The 17121-nt window shown below is 34.5% G+C and overlaps 1 protein-coding gene across 2 annotated transcripts in view; it reads left to right on the top strand.

Moving 5' to 3' along the window:
• The first annotated feature begins 3025 nt into the window (after positions 1 to 3025).
• The window catches only part of LOC116342035 (uncharacterized protein DDB_G0283357), a 26486-nt gene continuing 12390 nt past the window's right edge, over positions 3026 to 17121 (top strand). The window contains exons 1-3 of one of the 2 annotated variants that reach the window (XM_031769510.1): positions 3026 to 3218; positions 7402 to 7749; positions 9835 to 10001. In XM_031769510.1, the coding sequence (XP_031625370.1) occupies positions 7650 to 7749; positions 9835 to 10001 (267 nt within the window). In that variant the 5' untranslated portion in view covers positions 3026 to 3218; positions 7402 to 7649. Of the gene's footprint in view, positions 3219 to 6809; positions 6891 to 7401; positions 7750 to 9834; positions 10002 to 17121 lie in introns of those variants that run through there. The other variant, XM_031769517.1, reaches the window with a different exon arrangement.

Below are 17121 nucleotides of genomic sequence, written 5' to 3'. Positions count from 1 at the left end.
GTCGCCGCGCTCGATTGATTTACAAAAAAAAATGCATCTTGTCTCTTAATATCAATCTTCCGTGTGAAATGCGCGTCAAATTTCCATCCATCAAACACCTATACTGTAAATCCCACGAATCTGTGCTTTAATTTTTTTTTATTCATCGCATCATCGTGTGAAAATAACAACATTACTCATCTAATTGCATCAACTCGATATATACGGCTCAAATTTCAATTTCAATTAGAACATAAAAATGTCTTCTAAAGAAATCTCGATTCGAAAATGCGAATTTTTTTTCGGTTTATCTGAAACGAATTTTAACGCTTTAAAATTCAGTAATTCAATAAAAATTCATGTTTGGTCGTTGGTATTTAGTGCAATAGGTTAAATCGCATGCAACAAATAGAGTTAAAACAATGGCAATCGAATTTGATCTAATGAGTTTAATGAACGTGTGGGAAATTTTTTATACTTCAATCTAATCAATTAGAGATGGTAAGTGGTCGGTTTCCATCAAACAATTTCCAAACAACAAGAACAACAAAAAAAATGAATAAAAACTCTAAACAAACCGCAACCGAAACAAAAACAAAGAGATAGAGAGACGAATTAAACCAATCTAAATTTGTTAATCGTGGGATTTTACCTTTACTTCCGATAATTTTCGACCTGATACTTTGGCGGTTATTAGATTGGCCAGGGGCGCGTGAAGAATTAAGTGTGGAACTGCGAGAAATAAATTTAATTTTCATTTTCTCCATCGTCCTTATCTCTCTCTCTCTCTCTCTTGGTGTTATTCACAAAGTTTATTCCTTTTTAATTAATCATACATTTGTGTAGTTCTATTCAGCAAGCGTTTCGTTTAAAAACATGTGTCCCAATTCATCGTCATTGAAACTTCAAATGCTTGAAAGTTTGCTCATTCAAGAGTTAGTGAGAGTAAAAGCGTGAATTGAGTTTGATTTTTAAAGCAGAAAAGAGGCAGAAAATTCACTCATTTTCTCTGGCACGTTCTGAACATAGAGCGCGAACGAAAATTCTTTGAATTGAAGTGCTTTACAAACGGCATTTTGTTTCGATGCAAATATAATTGAGACACAGAATCCAGAGATAGTTGAAAAAGAACTTTTCCATTGAATGAAAAACGTGAGTTTGCGATGTAAATGACAAAGCCTCTCAGCACACACACACACACACATAGTCACACTCATTTATGCTAACACGAACAATATTTAATTGTGATTGTTGAATGATGACAACGATACGATGTATCTGTGCGATAAGAAGTTTCCCATTCAAATTATTTGCGCTTGTTTTTCGATCTCTCAACTCGAACGCATGCGATAATGAGAAAGTTGAGGCATATGGAAACAACCATTTTTAAAAATAGGTAAACACTATGCGCTTTTATTGTTCAAATGTTGCACAGAGAAACTTTTTGTTTGATGTATGTGTATTGTAATGAAGAGAAAAAGAACGAGAGATAGATTGAGTTAAGTAAAGAAAATTGACAAAATGATGACATACTCGTTGCGATAATAAGTAAAACTGTTTCCGTTTCTCAATCGGTATAGGGCTCTTCGATTCTTTTTCATATTCCACTTCTATCTTCTCTCAAAAAGAATCGTATCATCAGAAGTTTCTCATTTTAATTTGACTCTTAGACAGAACTTTAGAGTCAATCAACTTTGACTTAAGTTTCACTGCAAAAAGAAAAAAAAAACGAAAAAAAAGTGAGAAACAAGAAGTAAAAGTCTAAGTCTTGCAAGAAAGTTGTGAAATAATGAGTTGTTAAATCAAAAGTTTGTAATAAAAAAAAATTAAAAGTTTTTTGTAAATGGGATTTTGCTGGCAAAAGTTCACTTGTAAATGATATTAGTCAAAGGAAATTGTTTGATTTCCCAATGAATTATATGGTCGCCAACTTTAGATATTTACATATTTTTAACGTTTGTCGTTTTAGCCGATATTTGTTCAAAATTTTGGCACTTTAAAAGTTTTCGTAATTTTGGGTGATAACACAGTCAGAGGAAAGGGAATAAGAAGCGGCCACCAAGAAAGAGTTGGATGAAATTGCATAGAATTCGAATTAAAGAATTGTATAAAGCCATTTTGATGGTGATTGGATTCGCGCGCAGAATTGCTACCCCTTCGAAATAACTCGAAACAATGTCTCTGTGTGTGATATTTTTATTGGCTCCATCTTCTATTTACCATGTGACAATCGGTCGCACAATTCGAACAATCTTTTTCTTCTTCTTCTTCTTCTTCTTCTTCGTTTGTTCGTTGTTTTTTCTCGTTAAATTTGAATGTATGAGTGTGTGCATAAACTTCTTTCCATATAATCAAGTGCAATAGGCAACGCCACATGCTTGGTGCTTTGGAAAATTTGGCGGGCAATGTAAGAACAACATCATATCAATATAACATAAAACACCATAAACCATTCACACACACACATACACCATCATAAATGGAATTGCGCGCATGTCTCGCAACTGATAAATTTCAACATTGAAATGACCATTTTTTATTTATTTTTCATTGATATAAAATCCAATTAATAATTCTAACAAAACCAATTGTAATTAAAAACGAAAACGAATTTAAAAGGTTTTTAACGCAAAAAAAACAAAACGATTGAACATGTTTGTAAAAGTGGAAATTCATTTTAAGCATATTCATATTATAACGCACACACAGAGAGAGAGCATAGCCATAGTAAATGTTGAGAGACAGATAGGGATATTTCCCCATTAAGATGGATGGAGAGACGCAAAAGATACGCGCAATACGCAATATAAGCACCAATACCAATGGATGGCAATATATATATATATATTACATGGGTTAGGGGTTCAATATTTGCATGTATGCGTGCACTAAAGCCAAAATTTATACATAGATTTTCCGATTCAGTTCGTACATCGCGCGCGTTTATCAGGCGAATGATGGTTATTTTTTTTCGTCTTCTTGTGTATGAAATGCTTTAACAATCTCGTTGTCGTTTTCATCCGAACTCGACTATATATTATTCAGTTTTATTTTTTGTCCCGTTTCAATCGGTTCGACCATCGTCTACCATAAAACAGTCTCGGAACAGTCTATCACGCGAATGTTCAATGTGCATATTTGTTAACATTTTTCATTGTCATCGCAAGCCGAAGACTGTGCAAATGTGTGTGCGTTGTTTTCCGCGTCGTCATCACCGAAAAACAGAAGCTGTACGAGAGGTAATCACAATCACATCTCTTCTAAATATCAATACAATTTCATTTAATTTTGTTTTTGATTTGAATTTTTGTGTTCTTTGACATTTTCGAAAAATCGTTCATTTTTTATCGTGATTTTCAAAACCAATCATTAAAAAAAAAAACGGAAAATTGGTGAAATCGTAAATCAGTTTAAGTTTAGTGTGGAATCGATTCAACGGTGCTGATGTATATCATAAATTGACTCTGAAAAAGGGAAACACATTAGGCCCGTAAAAGTCTACTCGACATTCAACTTGAATGACAAATACAAAAAACAAAATCATATATAAATCAGACAGAAGAGAAATCAAATGTGAAAGGGAGCAAAGAGCAGATGAGCGTGAAATAAGCGAGAATATCTCGTTAAATAGGAAAATCTTTAAAGATGATACTAGTAAAATATTCATGACAATCGTAATGGCTCTGGTTGGTTTAAATGTTTTATCGTCGCTTTGAAAGAGAACAAGTGCCTATGCTTTGCCCTTGTAGTTTGCCTATTATTAATTTTTTTTTATTTCGTCGTCGTTGTCATTGTCATCATCGTAGTCGTTGTTATTCTGTTCTATGTCTCAAGTCATTTGCATTACATTCAATGTTTTCGAGATTCAGTTTTCGATTCTTCCATTTGCCTGGAGATGTCAATTGTTTGTGTGTGCGTGCGCGTGATTTGCATATTGGTTCGTGTTATTTAGATGATGGGGTTTGAATAAATTCTTACAATGCGATTTGCCAATTGTTGTTATCTTCTTATTCGCTTCCTCTTCACCGAATCACATTAAAATCAAGTGATAATTATGATATCGTTCAGCAACGAACAGAAATACACACTTGAGACTTTGTCTTTATTGGATGTGAATTGCATCAAACGATAAAGTAGCTCAATCGTTCTTTTTCAACCATCTCTTTTCTGTTTGAGCATATTTTCATTGTTTGCTTCATACGAGTGTGAGTACGATATTCGGTTAAATTTTTTCCAGGAAATGATTGCCTTGAAGACAAGGACAACAGGTTCATTCAAAATAATGATCGAAGAAACGACATTTGCGTGAGTGAATTACGATTTTGAATTCATTGTAAATGAAAGTGTGTATAAAACGGAAGTGCACTTGGAAATTCCATCTGAACAAATTAATTGAGTTTTAGTTTTGCTTAGAGAGAGAGATGCAGTCAGGGTCGAAAATGCCATTAAGAATTTTCATTACCAATCAATAATATCGACGTCATTGCAGTGGAAGTGCGATTGGTACTGCCGCTGCTGCTACTGTTGCTGTGTGAGTGCTGTTCTCTCTCAACGTTTTTTTTATTCCTCTTCTTTTAATTTTTGACCATGTGATGTTGCGTGTTCTGTGTTCTCTTGCTGTGGACTCGATAAATTTGCTGCATAATATGGATATATGCGCTACAACAGGCCAATAATAGATAGCAAAATATCGATATACACCATCAATCAATTGCCGCATCATTTATTCGTGCACGAAAAATTAAAATGGAACTGCCAATCAAACTCGGGATAAATTACAAATAAAACTTATTACACCAATGATACGTGTGCACATTGGCCACTGGCCACAGTATCAAACATTTTTCGGCACCATTGTTGGTGCCACTGTATGTTTCTGTATCTAACGTTTGTTTGGAATATTGTGTTTGGCAAACGATTGATGAAAAAAAAACGTAAAGTGACCGAATGTATCTATTATATGGTTTGATGTTCGCTCTTTCTATCGCAAAATTGCCAATTTTTGTTTTTGTAAAATATTGAATGTGAATGTTCGCATCGGTATTTATTTGCGTTCGATGCTCGAGAAACGGACAATTGGACAGAGAGTGAGATATTTATTTTGTACCCTTTGTTTGTTTGCTTACTGCTTTTACTACCAACAGTATAACCATTTTCTTTTTCGAACGATATTATTTCGCTCACATGCGTGTCGAATGCGAAACCATTTGACTGAGTGCATTTTGCACATTTAAACGCTGAATTCTCGATTATTATTTCATCTTCCTCTCTCTCTCTCTCTCTCTCTCTCTCTCTCTCTCTCTATCTCTAACTTATAATTCTCGTACAGTATACAAAAGCCGTTACAGACTATATGTTTGTGTACTGGCAAACGAAATTGGGCGCGCGCTTGTTCGTTCACTCGCTCACTTGCTTGCAGCCCCCATTTTCAATCCCATTTTATCGCACGAACAAGCAAGGATTTCAACCAAACAATAACGTTAAATGCAACTCTTGCTCAAACTACTGCTACATCAAGAATAAATAACATTAAATTGAAATATCTCATCAGACCGTATACAGTATACACTGTACAGAAACCATACAACGGATTGCATGCTCTAACACGCGAAAACCAAACACTGAGCGCAAAACGAACAAGGGAAGATGATGACGCTAAGGGAGTTTTACGATGCCTGCTGTCATCTTTTTTTTTTATTCGGGGTTAGTCTGTGAGTCTGTCGTAATCCGAAGACACATTAAATACGGCTCAAAAGGAACACAATGAAATATTGTTATATTAAGGAAGTGCTTGGTGATGTTCTTACCCGAGACGCATTCACTTTGAGTACGATCTAATGACGGAACACAAACACTTGTCATGTCACGTTGATGCCATTGCTATCGTCGTCGTCGTCGTCGTCGTCATTCGTTGTTTTTGTCGAATAAAAACGGCTATTTCCTTATGCAAACATCAACTCATTCACTCACCCGAATGGGTTTGTTGACAACCTTCGAATTTTCAGTTAGAAAGTTAAAACTTCACACTCTTTCACCCGCTCTCACTTTTCACCTACACTCACATGCTCCCTTCTAAATTTTCTTTTCTTATGTTCATTCTCGCTATTGTCCTTAAAACATCGAATTCGAAAAGAATTGCTTCGAAGCTTTCGCATATTTCGATTGTTGAAAATCTCGCACATTTTCACATTTTGCATACTAATTTTGGTTTGTAATCAAATTAAAAAATTTAATCAATTAAATGCGTTTTGTGTACTTTGTCATGAGTTTCAGTTTTCTCTCGTGTGACAATTACGACCAATATATCACCACTGTATGTTGTGCCTTCAAAATTTTACCAGCTTTCAAAGAATAATGCGAACCAGAGAGAAATATAGAGTCCAATTAAACATTTTAGATTGTTGATTAAATTCAATGCTTTGATATTACGTTGTCAACGATTTTGTTATAAATTCCAACATTTTCGCATTCTCTCTCCCTTACTGATAACATATTTCGTCTTCATGCAGCCAAAATACATATTAATAAAATTTCGATATTTAATAAACCGCCGCAGCAGCAACGCATTCATCACATCTGTGTGGTTAAATGATTTAATCAACAACATTTCTAAAGTTCAAGGCACTTACGGTTATACGTTTGTTTGACATGTGTATCGGTGTTGTATTCCAACCGAATAAAATACTTCCGATCTTCAGCTTTTGACACGTTCTACCATCGTAAACATGAACGAAATAACTGATGCTATCTCTGTCTATCTATTTCAATTTTCGATGCAATGCGGAAATTGCGGTAAAGGGGATACAGATTGAGCAAACGAAAGCACATACTTTGTTAAATTCTTACCGATTATGAACAAAAACCACACCGTACGAGCGTTAAAATGCATGAGGCATGAGACAAAGTTCAAGGTAAACATTCAACAATGAAAAATACAATCGAAAAATACTTTTCTCTGTGGCAGCAGTAGCAACAGTAAACAAATGAAGAAAAAAAACAGAAGAATAAGTGAAAAAATTAACATGAAAATTCAACCACGAGATGAAGAAAAATGTACATGGAAGATTGTAAATATATTTAATCGGGATTACGATAAAAATTAAATGCAATTATGATAACAACATAATATCGTTAGGAATGATGGGTATTTTCAAAGCCGGCAAATAGTAAAATATGAAAGAAAAGTGGAATATGTGTGTGTTTAAGGAAAATGGAGAGAGAGAGAGAGACATTTGATGTTTTCGGTGTGCGTGTATCGAATTCGCAATTTGTGTGTTCAGGTTCACTCTCAACAACAGCATTATATTAGAAGCTGTGCTTGTTCATGTAGAAAATACAAGTGCAAAATTAACATTTTGTCTTCGTGTATTCTCATCTTTATTTTTTCATTCTCTTTTGTATCTCTTTTTTTTCTTTGAAAAGGGGAAAACGCGTGACGACATTTCTTAATTACAAACCGTGTGTGCTGGAAGTTACATAACAAAGAAGAGAAATATACATATTCACTCACTCACAATACCGAGAAGAAATTGAAGAGAAATAAAACACAAAACTGAAGTACTACACAGTTAGAGAAAAGCAAGCTATCAAATTAAAGTGAAAAAAGCAGCAGCAACAACAACAATACAACAAGAAGAGAAGAGGCGACAAAGCAGCCTATAAAACACAACATGCATGGCTATCCTGTGATGCAAGTCGTTCAATATAGCGTTCCGCCATGCTCTTGGCCACCACCAGTCGATTCGCATCGTTCATCGCAGCCAACATCTGGTATTTTCACAATATTCTACTTTAACATACAAAATAATCGAACAAGAGAGAGAAAAAAAATGCAAAACGAACAGTGTAGAATAGCGAAAAGTAGATGTGTTTGAGAGAGAGAGAGAGAGAGAGAGAGAGAGAGAGAGAGAATGATACAGAAGAACAAAATCCCAATTTATTTGATATATTTAATTGTAGTCCTGTGCATGTTACCATGCACTTAACTGCATTATTTTTTCATGTTTTTGTTGTTGGCCATGTAATTGTGGCGTTGTTTGTATTGAAATGATGTTGTTTCAGACCGAAGTGCGTCGTTTTAACTTTTTTTCTGCTCGGTCAATTGGAATACCGCGATTTAGTTCCCAAATATTGTTTCTTTTTTCTAAGCTCGTTTGTTTCTTCTACATTTCTATTATCTATTTATATTTTTCAAATGTTGTTTTTTTTGTTGTTGTTACAAATTTTAATGGGATGCAGCACTGCTGCAATATATCTTCGGTTTTTGTCATATATTTTGTACGGTAATTTGTGGCAGTTGAACTAAGTGAGACAGGCAAAAGTGAGAAAGTGAACGAGTCAACGACAGAAATTGAGAGAATAAATAGAAGAAAGGGGGTTGTTCGAAGAGCAAAGAAGAAAAAAATGCGATTTCACAGTTTTCAGTGCATATGATTGTGCAATGGTAGATGTTGTGACAATGTGATATGTTTCCTATATGCAAAGCATGCCATAGCAAGTGCATCAATTGTATCCTATTGCACATGTAATACAAAATGCATGAATTCGCAACATCAGCCGCAAATACACTCTCTTTTCCTTTCTTCGGAGTGAAAAATGATTCGAAAAAGCGTCTCTCTTTAAAATATCCAAACGATTTTTCTCTTCATCGTTTGACTCGGTTGCTCCCTCGATCAGCTCTAGCTTTTGCTCACTCACTGTATTCTGTGTTCGGCTAAACGTTTTGCATATACATATATGATTTTGGTGTATAGAATGTATGTGCGCACGTTGAGTTGAATATATTGGCAAATTAATCGTGATAAATGGCACACTATTCGAAAATATATATATATATATATATATATTCTTTTCTCCACAATTTTCGGTTGGTTGGTTGTTGCTGTTTTTGTTGTCGTCATTTTGTGGCGTTGTTGCGCTGTTTTCGATGGTACTTCCGCTCAAACTCTGAAATATTTAATTTTGTGTCGCTTTGAGCGTGTTGTAAATAGTATATGCATGTGTTCCATAACTACCACCATCGTCGTCACCGCCACTATCGAAAAACAGGCACGCATATTCTTTCTCTATTAAATATGCACCGTTTTTTTCTTCTTCTTCTTCCCCAAGCCATTTAATATTGTAGCATTAGTAAAAATATAATTTGTAAGCGAAAATAAAAACCTTGCGGAAAAATGACCAAGATGCGATGCGAAAAAAGCAACACCAACATAAAAAATAGCAAAATTGTCGGCCACTGTTTTGCCTCTGCCTTTTTCCATATTCTAGCTCGAATATTTGGGATTTGACGTGAAAATTTATACGCTTTCATGTATATCATTTTTAATATTACACATATACTGGGGTGTACACTGTACACATACAGTGTGCTTTACGTCGCATCGCATCTTTCTTATGGTCGTTGCCAATTATGCCATTATTATGTTACACTTCTTTGGTTATGTGTTGGCGCATTTTGATTTCTCTATCACTATATCACTTGAATGTGTTGCATTTTTCCTTCCATTTGCTTTGAATTTTTTCTCTCTTCGAATCAGTAGTTGTTTTTTTACAATTGTTTGTTTGAAATGTTGCAAGCATTTAAGCTTCAGCACTTCCACAAAGCTTTGCACGAATTGGAAAAGAGTGCTTTCAGAAAAAAAAAATATGTTTTTCCGATTCATTTTGTACAATGCATGCTTATGACACGGTCTTGGTATTTGTTTTGAAGGGTTTTTGTCCTGTGAGTGTGTGTCTGTTGTCATTTATACTTCGGTCTGGCTATGCGTTATGCGATTTGCATTCAATTCTATTTTCATTTCTTTAATTTTTTTTTCTTTTGCATTATTTTCTCTTCATTATGCTCAAAATACATAGTATCACCGCGAGCTGGCATTCGAAAATATGTTGTATGGTGTTTAATATGCGGCGGACTATCATGTCTACTTGGCATTATGTTTCTTGGCGTATATTTTCTGGTACGATCATACACAAGCACAATTGGCTATTTTGAAACGATTCCAACATTCGTTCCCGCAACACTGGTAAGTAAATTCCATCATGTTTTCTCTTTATATAAGCGAATATAGTTTCAATTCATGCCAATTCATCAACATTAATTTCTAATTCGTTGCTAATGTATTAGCAATGCATTTTGGTTGTAAACATTTGCAATGGCGAATGAAGAAAAATGTGAGACAACAATGACAACAATGTTTCAATCGAACATTGAGAAAGACAATGTTTGCTTCGAAAAGTTTATTTTATTATTCTTTTAAAGTCAAGTTTTTCAAGAAAACTGCACTATTTTAAGAGCCAAACCCATACATAAAAACAACCAAAAACGTTGAAAGTATTTGGTAGAGCAATTTTCCCAAAATGTTCACTATGGTTAAAACTGAATAGAGATGAAAAAGAAAAGAAAAGAAATCGACCACCCCAATTCGATGATGTTCGAACAAATATTGCTGATGAAGCAAATAGCGTGCAAATGAGATAATTTCATTCATAGCATAGTTGGGTTGGTGTGTGCAACTTTTTTTGCGTCGACATTTTCTTAAAATTAAATACGGCGACAACGGCGACGATGTATTCAAGATATTGGCTCGAAATTCTCTTCTTCAGTATATCTACATCAATTTAATAGACAGTGTCTATTAGACGCACAGAGCCAAAATAGTGTTGAATTTTGTGCTTCAATGGCTAGGCCAACTTAAAATCTTTGCGAATGCTTGCCATATTCAATATCATTGGAATTCAAAATGTATTCGTTCACACACATATCCAGTTACGGGACCAATATATTAATCCATATGATATCATAATCATGATGGAATGAGTTGTGTGCCCATGCATGTATGCATATAATTCTATATCTAGTCGGGATTCGGTTCTTATCCATTACAGAAGTAAACTTATGCCGCCAGTTGCTGAATTCTCTCTCTCCCTCTCTCTCTCTCTTCCCGCCGAACGGCACCGAAAAGAATTTTTGCATGCATGCTTTATATGCATCACACAATCATGGAATATGGATGAGCATGATAATGTTGGTTGTATGTGTACGAGCATTTGTTTGTGTCTGATATATCCAGTATGTGCTTTTATCTTATTAAATAAATGAAATAAGTGGCATACATATAAGCTTCACCTACATTGTCAGTTTTATGTTGAAAATCAGTGCAATTGGAAATATATATTTTCCGATGATGTTTTTTTTATGTACTCTTATTGAAAAAGCCAACCAGTATATTGCACATATGCAAACAATTATGTTTTTATTAAATGCGAGAGGGATCTTTTGCCATTGGAAAGACGGAATTTAATGAAACCATTTACAATTGTATTTGAAATTCAGTTTGAGTATTGAGGAACATTTTCTGTAAACAGTTTAATTTGTCGAAAAAGTGATCTCTTGTTTGGCTTTTTAATGCATAATTGGACACACACTATAAACGCCACTTTTATGACTTACCACAATTGCATAATGTAATTTGCATTTTATGCGACACAGAAGGTGATAACGAGAAAAAACACTTCTTCTCGTTCCTTCAATGGGTTGAAAATATGGCAACCGAAAAACAATTACAAAACATGATTTTCAAATAAAGGCGACGAAATTCAAATAAATTATATAATGCTCCCGACTATCATTGATGTTCCGTGAATGAAGCACACGTAACCGACACAGAAAACAGATAGAAAAACACACACGCTTTTTGAGCACATAAATTTTACGCGGCATGAGTTGTATGCATTGTGCAATTCATCTGGTTATTATTTTACTTGAAGGAAATGAATAAATTCAACTTTTTCAACCGAATGTTCTTCGGTTCTTTTTACTCTTTCTCTGTCACATATTTTTAAATATTTTTTTTCCCTCTGTGTATATTGTTTACTGACATGAATATTTCAAGTTAAACGAAAACAAAAAGTGAAAATGTTCAGCAGTGATATGGAAAGCAAGCGTTGTGTGTACTGAATATGGTCTTGAGTTCAAATAATGCATGTGAAACAAATCCTGATGGGACACACACACATCGAGAGAGAGAGAGAGAGAGAGAGAGAAACTAGTTTTCAGAAAAAAATGAGGGAGTTTTAGAAAAAGAGCGACTAAAATTTTTGTGTTCATAAGAAAAACAACAACAAAAACAAAAGCAATACAACTGAAAAAAATTGAATGTATTTAGATGTTTATATGCGCAAAGTTATGTAAACTCTAACGGGAAAAACCCGACCACTTTTCTAAATAAGTTCGTGATGTGGTTGGACGGTTATATTGCGCTAGCTATGAGTGGTTCGAATTGGAATATCTTGACAAAATGAGTTGAACATTGCTATTGCGTGCATTTATGCATTTCTATTTGCTCAAATATAAACTTTATCTACTTTGTTCAACCACTGTTAAATATTTAATTTTTATATCACATGAGTACTGTTTTCGCTTTTTCCACTTTGTTGCATATCTAATATGTTGAAAATTCACACCAATCAAAATTATTATTATTTTTTTCTGTTTCCTGTCTATTTTCCATCTTCTTTCCGCTCACTCGGAAGTCCTTCTGTCTGTATCAAGCACACTTCAAAATATAAACCACATTTTTCAATTTCAATTGGGATTTATAGTATAGCAATAAAAAAAAATGTCAAATAGCGCCTATTCAACGTGCTGCTGAACTGTTTATGGAATCTTTCAAGGAATAGAAGCCATACACGATTACAAACTTCTTTTACCTCGATTGAAATTTCGACTTTAACTCAGTTTTAAATTGAATGGATTTTCTATAGAAAAGTTTCTGGTTCATCGTTTTATTTGTTCTTCGTTGTCATTTTTTTGTGTTACTTCAATTTTATTTACCAAAACTTATACCAAATTATCCAATTTTAGTTTAGTTGCGAATATTCAAAGACTTTTTTGTCGAAGAATAAGGAAGATTTTATGGTGGAAAATTCAATGTTTCCGTTTCTCACGAAAGTACGTTTTGCTTGCACATTGACTCAATTTTTTCAATTCGGTTTTGCTGCCCTCTATTTTACTGAGATTTTGGTCGCGCTGATTGCAACAAATTTTTGGTGCTCATTTCATATTATTGCAATACGTCACACATACACACATGCAGCAATCGATATCTGCTGCATATTTTATGCTAAAGGAATGTTGTTCATGTCAATATTGAATACAAGAGCGACAGCAAATGTGTCCAAGAGAGATGTGAAAAAAACCCACACGAGACGCTGCACCCACGCAGCGAAGAATCAGGTCGTTGAATGAGTGACACCGATTGGAATTCTGATGGAAAACGTGAAGTTTCGTTCATAAATTTTAAATTTTGATGCATCCCATCTCAATTTTCCGCTCACTCTCTTTCCCCTTTTCGAACCAAATCCATATAGTCTAACATCTCATACCCTCAATTTATTCGCACCATTATGTAATCAGCCATATCTCTTCACGCCACTCTCGATCGATGCCAATCACTTTTCATTCGCTTACTCAGTCGCCTGATCTTCACACGATGTGTCACATCACGCAATAATAATTCTTCATTTAAACAAGAATCTACAAGAAACAAGAATTTCAATTTGTGTTAAAATTCTTGGCACTAATTCTACACATTGTAGATAGACGCGTATGGCCAAGAAAGTGATTCCGATGCATATTATTTGCATATACATTCACTCATCCATCGGTAATCGTTATCAAAACATAATACCAATGCAATGCCATTTTGAATCAGCTTAATCATATGAATGTTTATTTGAATATGAATTATAAGCTCATATTAAATATAAAATCGATTAAAATGTAGATGAATTGGTGGAAATGATTTCGGAACTAATGCAGCGACAACATTAAAAGCACCAGCAACAACCACTGGCGGCTCTGGTGGCTCAATGTGCAATTGAATTCTCTAGAATAAATACAGCGTATGATACGGTCGCACACCAAAGGTTGTTTTTACATACATTTTTTGCTGTATTTTGTATGACGGTGTTTCGCTTTGAAATGCAACCTTTTCATACGATGTTTTTATTCTAAAGCAATCAATTATATTATGCATGATTGTTGCAAAATTGGTAAATCGCTTTCCAGTTCATTAGTTCAATTGAAAATTGTGTTACCATATTGTTTTGAAAGTGCTCGGAATATTCACAATTCGTGAATATTCAATTCCATTGAATTACGTTTGGAAAAACAATAACTCTTAATTTGAGCACATGAATAAATCAAGTATGTGATGAAAAGGGAACATTTTCGGGAAATTTTATCGAAACAAGAAAATGCATTACTATTCATGCTTTTATTGATTGCTTAACTGAGGTGATTTCAATCAATTATGCCTCTAATTCAAAGATTAAATATTTTCACAAAACAAACCGAAGGAAAAGGAAGAATTAAATATTTAATTTGGAGTCAAAGTCTCAACGTGGTGATAATCTGCAAGCCATTTATTTTCAAGCAAATCGACTGTGGTCGATATCCAATCGAAAGCATTTCAATTTCTCAATTTCTCTCTCTAAATATTTTAGTTAGGTGCTTGATATAATGTGTGCATTTATAAAGTAACTGTTCGGTTTACGCGTGGTATTTGTATTACCAAGAATACAAACGTTTCCGGTATGTGCCAAATACAATCATCGAGACAGTATTTGCAATGACAATAGGATTTATGACATGTATCATATTTTTAAATACATCGCCACATTGGGTTTGGTAAAAAGCGAACGAGTGATGTAAGCAAAAAGAAACTAAAAGAGCGTCGATTTTTATGATCAGCGTTTATGTTACCTTTGGAATCAGCCCACAAACACGTTTGGCCTTGTCAATGCTTTTTACCTCCCTCAATAAAAACGTACATCGTATAACTTTCAAATTTAATGGATTTATGAATCGGCGAGTTTACACAACAACAACAAAAAATGTTCGCCACAAATAAAGTATAAATCGTTGTATGCAGGTACTCTTTTTTTCATTTCTCATTCGGCATCGGCACACAATCGTTTTGTTATTTATTTTTGAATAAATATGGCAATGGTGCTCTTGCACGCGCACATTCGAAGCTATTTTTAATTCAATGGATTGTGATTCCTTAACCCGCTCCTCATGCCACTTGATTTATCCATTCCAATGCGCCCATCAAACCCTCTCTTGTTTTGTAAACACAACCGTCGATGAAAATAATAAAGCAAACGGTGGTGGCTTTGTTTAGACGTTTATTTACTGTATTTTTGAATTTATATGGGCTTCAATTTAAATCAAAACAAAAAGCAGCGATTGTTTACCGAGGCTCGCAAGAGGTTTTCATTTATTGTTCTCTGAACTTTACACCATCATCAATGGAAACATCGAATGCAGCATTGGCGACAGTGTGAATGGCAAAATGCAAAATGCAAAATTAAAATGAAACCATAATTGTGCGTCGCACACAATATTTGCACACAACGTTCGTTGTTGTACATAACCCAACGTTCTTTTGAGAGAATGACGTCGACTATATCGTATACTTACACACAAAAGCAGACTAACGTCAATGAGGAAATGCAAAGACACTTTGAATTACGGAACCGTTCTTCTTTTTCTTCTCTACTCTTCTTCGTCTTTGCTTTGTTCAGTTTATGACTTCTGTCGGCTACAACATAATGAAAGGAGAAAAAAATCGCAGAAAATATACGCGGTTTTGGTGCTCTTCTTCCGTTATGTTCTATATTCTTAACTATAAGTTACTTCTCCCTTTTGACGCTCGTCCACTTTTCTTTTAATGCTGACATCTATGCGACAAAGGCACAATACATATAAGAAATACCACATTGCATCACGAATGATATGGCCGTATCATGGGAAAATTAGGTTTAATTTCACGTAAAATAAATACAGGTTTTATAGATAGTAAATAATCCAATCAAATTAACGACAAATGTCATAATATGACTTGCCCCTTTCATAATTTTAATATAAATATATATATTCTTTCGTTCTACTCGGTTTTATAACTAACAACATGCAATTTCAAAATCAACTTGACATTCATTCAGATCTTATTTTAACGGAGTAAATCGCAATTTAAATTAATGAAAATTTTATTAAATTTTACGCTATTTCCGTGCTCTCTCTCTCTCTCTCTCTATTTCTTTCTGTCATTCTCTCTCGCTTTCCACACATTTTTCCTACTTTGTCTCATCATAATAATCATTGAAGTGGATTGTGGATTAAATCGAATGCATAAAAAGCATCGTACCTGTTCAATCTTGATTGCATGTATAAAAAGTGCCACTTCATTGATGTTTGTACACCCCATTTCATACATTTTGAGCGAGAGATGGGCTTTTGGGGACAGTTTTTTTTTCTCCTACGCAGCAATGACGATACTTGTTAAACAAGGACGCGACGAACAAGAGAGATAGAGAGAAAGAGAAAGAGAGAGTATCGATTGAAATTTAATTTTGTTCATTTCCTGAGATTGACATGAACGATATGAGCCCTATATTAACTTGTTAATAAGCAACAAGCGGAAAAATTGCCGTAAAACTATGTATTTATATCATACAGTGTACAGGTTTCACACGTTGCAGATGATGTGTGTGTGTGTGGTGTTGGTTTGTGTATGTCTGTATTGCACCTTCCTTGAGCGCGCGCTTTTACCGTTCATGCCAGCGATGAAAAAATAATGAAAAATGGTGGTGCCAATATTTTGGAAAAACATGAAATACTAATTTGAATCGTACTCAGATGGAACATGTGACTTATTCATCAAGCTCAAAATCCAATTTATTGGTAGTGCATCGTTTTTCATACAAAATCACATCATCGCACCGCATTCTTTCACCTATAAAGTGTGCAAGAGAGAGAGAGAGAGAGAGAGAGAGAGAGAGAGGGGGGGGAGAGAGAGAGGGGGAGAGAGAGAGAGAGAGAGAAGGGATCAATTCAATTTGAAAGCAAGGAAACAATGTACGTCCCAGTACAATATTTGCCACTTTTGTCGATCATTTCAGATTGCTGTTGAATCAAAATGCGACAATGTAATTGAAATGAAAATGTGATAACAACGAACTTTTAATTAGTGTGCACGTTTTTTTTAAAACTACTCACAGAAAAAGTGGAGGCGGTTTTTCCGCAAATTACTGTAGCAACAGCAGAGCTGCAATAAAAACGTGTTTCTTGTAGCTTAT

This window comes from Contarinia nasturtii, unplaced genomic scaffold, assembly GCF_009176525.2.
Source record: "Contarinia nasturtii isolate CC-2019 unplaced genomic scaffold, AAFC_CNas_1.1 Cnas_scaffold_129, whole genome shotgun sequence".
Classification (NCBI taxonomy): domain Eukaryota; kingdom Metazoa; phylum Arthropoda; class Insecta; order Diptera; family Cecidomyiidae; genus Contarinia; species Contarinia nasturtii.
Note: the sequence above shows the minus strand (reverse complement) of the source record. Positions and strands in the feature narration are given on the sequence as shown.